The sequence below is a fragment of the Acomys russatus genome, chromosome 6, assembly GCF_903995435.1.
Source record: "Acomys russatus chromosome 6, mAcoRus1.1, whole genome shotgun sequence".
Lineage (NCBI taxonomy): Eukaryota > Metazoa > Chordata > Mammalia > Rodentia > Muridae > Acomys > Acomys russatus.
In genome coordinates, this window is record NC_067142.1 from 39,226,578 (window position 1) to 39,239,341 (window position 12,764).

The 12,764-nt window shown below is 37.1% G+C and overlaps 1 protein-coding gene across 2 annotated transcripts in view; it reads left to right on the forward strand.

Moving 5' to 3' along the window:
• Kcnt2 (potassium sodium-activated channel subfamily T member 2) overlaps positions 1-12,764 on the forward strand; it is a 328,896-nt gene that overhangs the window by 243,193 nt on the left and 72,939 nt on the right. For both annotated transcript variants that reach the window (XM_051147516.1, XM_051147517.1), the window contains exons 15-16: positions 9,777-9,926; positions 10,326-10,555. In XM_051147516.1, coding sequence (XP_051003473.1) covers positions 9,777-9,926; positions 10,326-10,555 — 380 coding nt within the window. The remainder of the gene's footprint in view (positions 1-9,776; positions 9,927-10,325; positions 10,556-12,764) is intronic.

A 12,764-nucleotide genomic window follows, 5' to 3' on the forward strand; every position in this document is an offset into this window, starting at 1 on the left:
GAATGAAATAATATCAATTACTATTTGTCATGATTATTTTTTGGTCAATAATGATTAAACTGTAGATACTAGTTAGATGGTAGTAGTAAAGTCAAAGCTGTAATATTTACATATTTTATCTTTTAAAGAGTAAAAGTTTCATAGGCCTGCAAATTAATGCAGTTCATGTGTGTTTGAAGAAAATTATTCTTTGAATAAGTAAAACTAGGACCAAGATGATATTAAATATAAAGAGTGCAGAGTTAACTAAAATTAAGTGATTTGAACTAGATTTAAACATTTGGTTACTTGTGTAAGAGTTTTTAAAATCTATCTTTAGTCTATATAGTGTTAATAAACATATTCATGTTCTTTATAATAGAGCACCAATAAATAAATATTATTTCATTTACTTGAATATGATATATGACTTCCTTTCCTAAGACAAAATTTTCAGTTACACGTAAAGTTCATGTTAGTTAATAAAATAGACTAAAATCAATCAAGGATATCTTGTTAAAAATCATTATTTTATTGATATGAAAATAATTTGGCTGCATAATACCAAAAAAAATTGGATAACAGGTAATCAGTTGACAGTCTGTGTGAAGACTGGTGAACCTATTACTGTGTGTCTTATGTTTCTCTGTCTAATTTAGGGACAAAGTGAACAACACTTGCTAGAAAAATAGATAAATATTACTATGGTATTTATTTAAATCAATGAAAGTAGTATTGTAAAAGAGGTAGACTCCCCATTAATAACTACATTGTCTGAGTTTAAACACAGTGGTCCATGCGTGCAGGCTGCTCTTAATTTTCTTCAGTGTCACAGCAGTTAGCATACAGACACAGAAAACACATAGGTTAAAAATTAACTTTCACCTTTACCATTTGATAAAATGGACTGAACAATAAGAAACTGTGAGATGAATGAGATTTTAGTCCTTTTAAAATGTGAATATCTTTAATAATCCAGAACAATTTTGATACAGAGACAAAGTTGCTATATAGAAAGGTTTCAAGATGTTGTATTTGAAATGGGATATTCCATTGAACTATTGATAATTCCACATAAGGAAATTTAGTGGTGAGAAAATTTTAGAAATCAAACTAACTTAGGTTATTTTACTCTGTTCACAGTATCTGGTGTGTGTGTGTGTGTGTGTGTGTGTGTGTGTGTGTGTGTGTGTGTGTGTTACTCTTAAATTTATAAACACAACATTCTCTGTACTTACATAACTTTTATATCATCTATTATTTCTTATTTATGAACTTAGAATTGGGCACTCAATTTGAATGTTTTAGCTTGTGTAGTTTTCCTGACTAAGACTATTTTCTGCTCTCAGCATTCCTTAGTGACTGCAGTTTTGTTGTCTAAGGCTGAGGTCCTGTTAATTTCCAGCCTTCCATGTTTACATGTCTGTTGGTGTTTTCTTTGTTTAGGCATGACCCATGTTGATCTAGACTACATGGGATTGGCTTTGCTGACTTTTCTATCTACCAACAAGATATAGAGGAGCAAGATATTTGCTGTTAGATAGTCACTTATCCACCAACTTTTTTTTTCTTTTTTCTTTTTTATTAATTTATTCTTGTTACATCTCAATGTTTATCCCATCCCTTGTATCCCCCATTCCTCCCCCCGCCATTTTCCCATTATTCCCCCCCCTATGACTGTTCCTGAGGGGGATTACGTCCCCCTATATTCTCATAGGGTATCAAGTCTCTTCTTGGCTACTTGCTGTCCTTCCTCTGAGTGCCACCAGGTCTCCCCCTCCAGGGGACATGGTCAAATGTGAGGCACCAGAGTACGTGAGAAAGTCGTATCACACTATCCACTCAACTGTGGAGAATATTCTGACCATTGGCTAGATCTGGGAAGGGGTTTAAAGTTTACCTCCTGTATTGTCCTTGGCTGGTGCCTTAGTTTGAGCGGGACCCCTGGGCCCAAATCTGCCTATCATATTGTTCTACTTGTAGATTTCTAGGACCCTCTGTATCCTTTTATTTTGCTGTTCTCCCATGCGTCTTATCCACCAACTTTTAATCTCTACCTTGTATCTGAATAAATTGGTTATCACCTCTCTTGCTTAATGCCAACTTTTTTACTGTAAATATAAAAAATGTCTGAAGAAATAGATCATGGACATAGTCTTATTCAAAACATTCTCAAAGAAAAAAATATTTAGGAATAAATCTAAGCAAGGAAATTAAAGACTTCTACATTGAAAACTTTAAGCATCTGAGAAAAAAGGTAGAAATACACTAGGAAATGGAAAGATGCCATGCTCATGAATTGCTAGAATTGATATTGTGAAAATGACCATTCTCCTCAAATTGATTAATAGATTCCATGCGATTATCCACTTCACTTTTCACATAATAGGAAAGAAAAATTTTAAATTCAAGAGGAAACATAAAACACACCAGAAAGAAAAGGGAACACTGAGAAAAAGTATAATGATAGAGAAACTATCATTCCGTCCTCAAGAACATTACAGAGGCAGTAATAAAAGCAATGTGGTACTGGGAAAAGGAAGAAGAAGAAGAAGAAGAAGAAGAAGAAGAAGAAGAAGAAGAAGAGGAGAGGAGGAGAAGAAAGAGGAAGAGGAATAGGAGGAAGAGAAGAGGAGGAGGAGGAAGAGGAAGAAGAAGAGAAAGAGGAGCTACTGAAAAAAAGAAGAGGAAGAGAAAAAGGAGGAGGAAGAAGAGGAGGAAGTGGAGGAGGAGAAAGATATTCAGATTGGTAGAACCAAAGTTGAAGACCCTAACATTAGCATATATTATGATAAAAAATAGACTTGAGAAAAGACAGTATCTTCAGCAAATGTAGAAGAATGATATTCACTCATGTATCACTCTTTACAAAATAAAAATACAAATTTTAAAAGAAGAACTTACTCTGAGTTAAATCAAGGTCACATATTGGGAACATAGTAGTGACATTATCCTTTCCTTTGTGGGGCTTTGTTATTGAGTTATACCATTTCTATCATAGTGTTCTGATGATGTAATTTTACTACTACAAAGATGACTAAATAATGATTGAACTGAAGGTTAATAAGGAGGTAATTTAGAAGAGAAATAGAATGTTGCTATAAAAATTCTTAGGTATAATACAGAGTAAATTATTCAGAAGAAATTAAAGGATAGTCATGGCTAGAGAAGAGAGGAGAAAGCATGAACCTATGAAACCCCAAAGGCAATAGTGACCACAATTTTAACCTCATAGGCTTTTTTTATAAGACAATTACAAAAAATCATTTAAGGTTTAAATTTTAACTTTTAAATCTTTAAAAGTCAGCATAGTAGGTTTGTACTCATCTAATGGGATGTGCTATTATAATTTATTTATGTATATTTTATATAATGATCAAATAATAGCAATTCACATTTTTACATTCCCGCTTGTTATTCCCATGCATTAAGAAACTTCACAAACATGTAAGGGCCATTAGTGAAAGCAAAGATTACTTACGTTTAGTTTAAAAGTTGAAACATTGATGCCGAAAAGGACAAATCAGCTGATGAGCTCAAGAAACGCTTTGGTGGTAGCTATTAATAGCTAGACACAGAAAATAGCCTCCTATTTCCTTACTCTTCTTGAAAGTATGCTTAGCACAATAATAAGAGAAATTTTGTAAAATGTAAGTGCTCACTTTTGCACACATTTAAAATCCGCAGTGGCTGCCAAGTTATTCCAAGTAAATGTCACATCTGTTGAATGACGAGTTTCTACAAGAGCAGCCTGCTGTCTCCTACTTCTCCTCTTTCTCTCTCAACTCAAACAAAATTGGTTTCTTTGCTCTTATTTAGACATATTGCTAATCTAATGTTTTGGGGGAAAACACCTGTTGTTGTTATCTTGCATGGCTTTCTTCTAGACAGCCACAACTATCTCTCATCCAGATTTTCTTCATCCCCTGATCTCTCCTCACGGCATTCCTGGGTCATCCTACTTACATTGGAATCATCCTTCCATATATTTAGCCTCCTTTTCTCTTGATTTTTCTCCTCAAAAATTAGCCACTCATGTTTATTCTTAGTAGTCCTTGACCACACCATCCATTTTGTTAATTACTGAAAATTGAATCTAAAAACCTTCTTTGCACATAATCCCTATTTTTGCAAGACTTTGCTGTCAGTATTTTTGTAAAGTTGCTTCTTCTTCTTTTTCCTCTTCTTCTTTTTCCTCTTCTTCTTCCTTCTTCTTCTTCCTCTTCTTCTTCTTCTTCTTCTTCTTCTTCTTCTTCTTCTTCTTCTTCTTCTTCTTCTTCTTCTTCTTCTTCTTCTTCTCTTATATATTATATCCCTGTGGGGCCAGGGAACTGTGGGACCAGGGGAGCCAGCGTGGAGCAAGAATTGTGTTGAGGCATGTCTAAACTCTGGAAATCTTATCCAGGGATCATCTGGAGTAGGACTGCTCCCCCTATGCCCTGGTCTGCATGTTAAATATACTTTGTTTTTTTATACTAAATCAGAGCCAATCCTTTGTAGCATGTGCACCATTACCGTACTTATTCCTGAAAGTGCTTCATGCACATTCCCCCCCCCACACCAAAACACACACATCCCTTTTACCTAGCTTCAGATAATAATAAAAACATGTTCCTTGTGTGCATACCTTTTTACTACCCCAGCAATACAAACTATGGCCATTAATCTCTGAGTTCACAAATCCAATGCCCTCTGACAAACTGATGTCACCAACATTCCCAAATTCAACTGCCAAAAATAGGTCATTGTCATTGTTGACATATACTCACACTTCTTAGCGCCACAGCCCAAACAGAAGAGCTCAAAAAGATTAATTCACCATATGCACTCCACCTTTGTCGTCATGGGTGTTCCTCAACAGATAAAAAATGGTAATGCCCCTGCTTTTACTAGATCCCAATGCAAGACCTTCTGCTCACAATGGGAGATTGCCCATCACACAGGTATCCCTTCAAATCTCTAGAGCCAAAGAATCCTAGAATGAACACATAAAACTCTAAAAGCCCAACTTAAAAACCATAAAAACAATAGTCTACCCCACCAACATACCATTGGCAATGGCTCTAGCTACTCAATGTATTTAATATTTATAAAATTTTGAAACATCTCTCTGTCTCCCTTTACTGGAACACACCAGGAATAATTGCTCCCACCCTGGTATATTGGCATGATATCTTAGACAGAATATGGAAAGGACCTGATTCTCTCCTTACTATAGGAAAAGGTTTTGTTTGTGACTTTCCATAGAACCTGCCCAGGCTTATTTTGGTTCCATCTTTAAATGTCCAGCATCATCTAACGAAGCAAAAAGATGGGCCATCTCTCACTGACAGACTGAGGAGGTAAAGGAGACGCCATCGCTAATGGGACAAAAAGATTGCCTAAAAGGACACCCATGCCCTAGTGGCCAGTGCCTTGGCCATGTGCCCTCCCGAGGCCTCTCTCTCCTCCATTGATTTTTTTTTTATAGAGAAACTTATTACAGATGCAATAAAGTTACATGATCTAGGGATGACCCTCCAAAAGGGTGCCAGGAGCCTTTGATCTTCCTCCTCTTGGTCTCCTGTTTCATGGAATTTCTAAAACTGCAAGTGCACAATATTGCCAAAGTCACTAATAACCAGGTTCTGTTTCAATACCAAACTATTTCCAACCTAGAGGTTGATGACTGTGATGATACCTTCCCTTTATAAAAAAAAAAGGGGGGGGGATCAGGACATGTGGAGCCGTGGAACGGAGGGGGCAGTGACTCAGAATAAGAGTTAGGCCAAAGCGTGTCCAAAACCCTGAGACTGGTAGGAGTAGAACCTCCTGATTCCTATGCCAGGCATGCATGCCCCAGTATATATAGTGTTGTGTCCCTGTAGTTGACTTCTTGAGGCAGTCAAGTAGCATGCAAGCCAGGTTGAACTACTTTTTCCTTTATAAGCCACTGCCCTCAGCACTCTAGCTCTGGCCAATGATGTGCACTAACCCTGATAGCTCTGACACTGTCCTCAAGGGTTTAAATTGCCTTTGTCCTCTCCTCCCAATTAATGAGCATCTCACTGAAGCTGTCTCTGAAAAAGTCTGTTTCTTTTGTGCTCACCGCCACGTGAGGTCTCCATCAGGAGGAAGGCAAAGTCAGGAACAGCACTTCCTGGCTGCAGTTTCCCCTCATTCCCCTTTTTCCTTCTTTCCATGCTTCCTCTCAGAAGAGAGAAGGCTTCCCAGAGAGGAGACATCAACCAAACATGGCATAACAAGCTACAACAAGTACACGTCAACACATCAAGGCAGGATGAGGCAAGCTAGCAGTAGGAAAGTTTCTCGCAAGTAGGCAAACATGTCAGGGACAGCCCTCACTCCACTGTTAAAATTCCCACAAGAAAACTAAGCTACTCTGCCATAACATATGCATAGATGACTTAGGTCAGGCCTCTACAGGCTCCCTGATCTCTGTGAGCCCCATGAGGCCTGGTCAATTGATTTCGTGACTCTGTGTTTTCTCCTGGTGTCAGTAACTCCCACTGGTTCCTCCAATTCCAACACAGGACTCCCCACCTAAAGTTTGTTTATAGGCTCCGAAGCTGCTCCGAACAGTTGCTAGATGAACTCTCTCTCTCTCTCTCTCTCTCTCTCTCTCTCTCTCTCTCTCTCTCTCTCTCTCTCTCTCTCTCTGGCTCTCTCTCTCTCTCTCTCTCTCTCTCTCTCTCTCTCTCTCTCTGGCTCTCTCTCTCTCTCTGGCTCTCTCTCTCTCTATTTTATATATGCCACTTAATTTTTGTTTTTGTTGTTGTTGTTTGTTTTGTTTTGTTTTAATTTTATTTTTTTCTCTCTGGTCTCTTTGATGATGATTTTGCTAGGCTCCTGTCCCAGAACACTCTGCAGGCAGAACAAAGATTTTTTATTTTTTAATTTTTATGGCTGGGTTGCTGTCCTACACCTTCCACTTGAGGTCTTCCCTGGTTACAGAAGATTACTGGATCAGAATCCATGTCCCCCAGTGCTAGGGATTTTGCTAGAGTTACTCTCATAAATCTGATGGAGGTTCCATTGCATAAGGTTTGCACCTTGCCTCTGAAATACCACCCAGTTCCAGTCATTTCTCCCAGTATTTTCTCCACACCCTCAACATGATCCCTCCCGTTCCTAACTCCACTGTCCTCTATCGACCAACAAAATCTGCTCTGTTTCCCTTTCACAGGGAGACCTTTGCTTCCTCAGAGGGGAAGTGAGGCTATGAAGTGGCAAGATGAGAAGTAAATGATCTAGAAAATTTTGGGAATTTGGCCTGGGCTGAGCCCATCAACTTTTGCTCTCCTCTCCAATACCACCCTATGTTCCTGTTTCAGCTTTTAAATTATATTCGTGACTTGACCTAGAGATAGAAATAGCCTTCAGAGTCCAGTAATTAGGAACCCATGTTTGCCAGTCAGGCTCCACAACCTCAAGCTTCTACAGGCTTCAAAATAGTCCCACAGGCCAAGACATGGATCTGTTGTGGCGCAGTTGAGATTCAAACAGTGATATTTAGAAATAGCCAAGCAATTAATACTCAAATGCTCCCCTTTCTGGGTGTTTCTAAGGAGATACATTAACATTGAATAACACAGACTTTTTTTTTTAAGATTTATTTATTTTATGTATATGAGTGCTCTGTCAGCATGTACACCTGCCAGCCAGAAGAGGCCATCAGATCACATTATAGATGGTTGTGAGCCACCATGTGGTTGCTGGGAATTGAACTCCAGACCTCTGGAAGAGCAGTCAGTACTCTTAACCATTGACTATTCCTATAGTACATTGGCAGATACTTTGAAAGTGACTATAAAATTTAGAAGAAAAGAAGTTGTTAGAACAAAAAAAATGGCAGTCAATATTTGCTGTATAATTTTCATATTAATATTATCTCAGTAATTTATGTAATTTACATCATTCTATCTAGCACAATAAAGTTGATGCAATTTTTCACATAGTGGATAATCGCAAATAAATAAAAAGTCAAATAGTTCACTGACGTTCGCAGAATTGAGTGTCAGTTCTGGTAATTAGCTTACAGAGAAAAATATTTTGACTCTTAGTAAAGACACTCTTGATGGGGTAAAGAAGGGCCCTCTACTTTGGGGACCTATATGTATTTTTAGATAATTAACACTTGAAAAAATTGAGAAATTCATTTATTTAATAATCCTTTAGGTTATACTCTGACTTTAAAATGGATTTTTGAATTAGTAACATGGTAAAGTTTATCTTTTGCTTTCAGCATTTAAGAATCTACAGAGATTACAATGAGATAGCATTAAGTGTACACAGTTTTCCATTCAGTCTGTACTGATTTTGCTGCTAGAGCACATCGTAATATTTAATTTGATATAATAAATAAATGTACTGGAGCAAATGGGGATATGAACTATGGATATTTTATTATGATTTTCACATGAATTAAAATTCTAGAGCCATAAAATTACACGGAACATTACAGAAGAACTAGGAAAACCAAGTTTTCTTAATGTGCATGTCTTCTTTTTACAAATACCTTTAGCATTTCTTTTGCATACCATTTTAATCAACTTTTAATTGTTATTACAAGATCTTAAAGAGTGAGTGGTTTACACGTAAGAAAACACTAGGTTGGAAGTCGAAGATCTAGGTTCTTGCATGCCAGGTTCTGGACTGGAGCTTTTGTTTTGTTTTGTTTTGTTTTGTTTTGTTTGTTGTTTTTGTTTTTGACTCTAGGTTCTATTTTTATTACTAGAAAGAGCCGTCTGCCTCTGCAGAACTGGTAATGGCTCTAATCCACTCCAGAGTTTATTCTCTTGGCCTAACTACCCCCAACAGGTCTAAAATAACATGCTACATGAATTGAAACAACACATTCATTTTGAAGGGGTATAAATATCAAATCTATTCTCTGGATTCTTATATAAAAGTGCACTTCACAATCATCCATCCCTTTCAAGGCATACACAGCTTGAGGGAAACCCTGGTTATTAAATGAACAAAAATTAACATGTAGTTTTGCAAACTCAAATATTTATTCTGAAAAACACAGTTTTAAACACAAGGAAAATTAGGTATCTTCAAGTGTCAAGCTGTGTAATAAGACAGAGTGTTATGACAGAGACATGAAACAAGTTTTTTTTAACACATTTTTATTGAAAAATAAAATAATTCATATTACATCTCATTTTCTATCCCATCCCATGCATCCTCTCATTCCTCCCTCCCTCCCACTCTCACCTCAAGCCCCCTTCCCTATGACTGTGACTTAGGGGGACCTCTTCCCCCTGAATATGGTGCTGGGGTATCAAGTCTCTTCTTGGTAGTCCACTATCCTTCCTCCGAGTGCCATTGGGCCTCTCCAACAAAGGGACATGGCCAAATATGGGGCAACAGAGATCCTGTGAAAGTCAGTCCCCAGTCTCCACTTAACTGTGGAGAATGTCTCTCCCTTGGATAGATCTGGGTAGGGGTTTGATGATATAATGATAAAACAAGTTTCATAAATTGGGCATGCGTTTACCATTTCCACTGAGAGGAAATCAAATGCCTGAGCTCATGGAGGCACAGCCAGAGTAAACACTTATGACATTGGGTCTTGTGTAACTCCCGGTGTTCATCAAGGTTGCATCTTAATTTAGGGTCATAAGCCCTGTGTAACACCATCCCTCTGAGCTCAAAGGATGTCAGGCTACCTCCTTGAGCCATGTTTCCTGCTTCTTGGCATTGTGGGGCTGCCTGTCTGGCCACTGCTCTCATTTGCCTCCATTCACCGTGTTTTCCTCTGTGTGTATGTGTGTGTGCTTGTGTTGCAGAGAAGGGCAGCAGTCACCAGAACAGTGGCAGAAGATGTACGGGAGGTGCTCGGGAAATGAAGTCTATCACATCGTTTTGGAAGAAAGTACATTTTTTGCTGAATATGAAGGGAAGAGTTTTACCTATGCTTCTTTCCATGCACACAAAAAGTATGTTTCTGTTTCCAGTGAAGAGTTAATGCATCAGCCCGTGAATCAGATCATTTAAACAGTCCATATCTGTGCGCATGAGTTTGATGTCTTCAGCCGTTAGCCATTATATCTACTGTTTGATAATCACTCATATTTTGTATTATGATTTTTTATACTTCTCATTGCCATAATTCTGATAACCAATTAAATTGATACTTTTTTCTTTTAAAAAATGAGATTATTGCATTATCTAATTCTCTCCTGCTTCCTAATTCTATTATTTGATGTTTTTATTTTGTTCTGTTTGATTAGACATGACTAATTTTCTTACAAATGTAAGCACTTAAAAAGAACAAAAAGCTAAGGACTTTTCCAAAATGTAATTCTTAAACTCTTATATTCTTCTTTTAAATTAAGGTTTGGTGTCTGCTTGATTGGTGTTAGGAGGGAGGATAATAAAAACATTTTGCTGAATCCAGGTCCTCGATACATTATGAATGCTTCAGACATTTGTTTTTACATTAATATTACCAAAGAAGAAAATTCAGCATTTAAGAACCAAGACCAGCAGAGAACAAGTAATGTGCCAAGGTCATTTTATCATGGGCCTTCCAGATTACCTGTCCACAGCATCATCGCCAGCATGGGTCAGTACAAACTCACTCCAATTAACTTTATTGTTCATTTTATGACTATAAATACACATCTATTTTCTTAAAAATTCATAATCAATTTCAAAACTTTCATGTGGATATTACAAACTATCATCTAGATAATACAGAAGAAAATTTCTAAATTCTTAAGGGAAGAAAAATGCAAGATCACCAAAACGTAATCAGTAATTACTCCTGTGTCTAATTCTTAGTCCTTGCTTTGTGTGTTTTTATTGTTTAATTATCTGCACAATGATAAATTGGAAAATTTCCCAGTGTTTATTTTCAAAACTCACTCACTTCATCTTCCTTTCATAATTGACTTTGATGTTTATGACACTCAAAAAGTGGAATTATATACACCCAGTTAAGATGAAATTCATTAAAATATTCCCACGGAACTACCTTGATACTTATGTGTATGATTCCTTATGATAAGGAATATATGTAATTCCCTTTATGTAATTATATTGTCTTTATATTGTCTTCACTTGCTCAGTAAGCCCACTCTCTTCTCCCTTTTCGGCTATTTCACTTGATCTTCATTTAACCTTATTATCCTTAACTCCCTTCCCCACTCTCTTAATCAGAGGCTGCTATTTCTATCCCCTTCTATACATACCATGCACATATGCTATTGACCTTCATTATTTCATACCTCAAAATGGTTGGATTCCAGTGTGGTTTCAAATCACACGCCCTTCATGTCTGTCTTTGCCCCAGCCTGCAGTCATATAATCAAAGTCAACTTTCGGTGGGTTGAAACCATGCTGTGGTCAGTATTAATTACAGAATGTCACAAAATAACACCAGTCATAGATTAAATATGTGCAATCAGCGTTGCTACTACTTGTAACAGCATCTAAGTAGAAGTAAAGGACTGAGGGGGATTGTGAGATGGATAAGTGGATAAAACGCTTGTCATGCAAACATAAGGACTTAAGTTTGATATCAAGAATCTATGTTAAAACACTGAAGAGGCAGACACAAACTCTGGAGTCACTGCCCAAACATTTCACCATTGTTGTTGACCCTCAGCAAGGGAGAGACTGTGCCCAAAAAGCAAGGTAGATGACTCCTGTGGAATAATAAGTTTGATGTCTGGACTCCACATACATTTGTAAACTTGTTATTATACACACATACATTGTATACCCGCACGGGTGTGTGCATGTGCGTGCGCACGCACCTGCGCACACACACATACACACACACACACACACACACACACACACACACACACACACACACACACCCTGTCAAACATCTAAACATATATACACAAATAAAAAATGAAAAGAAAGCTCTATAATAAGGCACCAGACATACCTTTGTAGCTTGAAAGAAGTCAGAGATCTAGATATAGGAAGCTTATAGATCTATATTTTGAAAAATCCATTGAAATGAGACTAGTGTTGTGTAAAATGTCTGACTATCACCCAAAACTCATTCACTGAAACCTTACCTGTGCCCAGTGTCATAGTATAGAACTTTATTTGGAAATAGATTTTTTTAAAAGAAGTCAAGTTAAAATGGAGTTACTAGGGGTAAGATTATTTATTTGTGACTAGTGAGCTGACAAGAAGAATAAATACAACATTGACACACATACAGGACATTGATGTGAAAAAGATAATGGAGAAGATGTCAATCATGAAACCAAGAATGAGAACAGATCTATCCCTCTCCACCCTAAGGAGGCAAAATCACAACATGAAGATTTTTATTCTGAAACTTTATCCAACAGAACTATGAGATATTCGTGTTTGTCATGGGATCTAGTTTACTCAACATTGTTATTGAAGCTTTTAAAAACTATTACAAATACTATGAAATTAATCCAGAGAAACAGAATAGAATAAAGCTGATGAAAAATTGAACTAATGAAATACAGTAGATCCTATAGTCTGAAGACCTGTGATCCAAAAATGGATTTTCACAGATGATAAAGAAACTTTTCAGTGACAAAAATAAATAATGTTTCCCTGTTTTAAAACATAGGTTACCTCTTTATGGCAGAGGGAAAGACCTTGGGAAGAACCATGCATTTGTAAGAGAAAAATATTTTGCAAAGAAAGTCTTGTTTCTGCAGCTGTAACTCCTTTTTCAGGTGTTTCTGCTGTCTTATAATTTTCTCATGCTTGTTATCAGGGCCAAAACTACTGTAATGTATCAGTATTGGCAGGATAACTGAAAATAGACC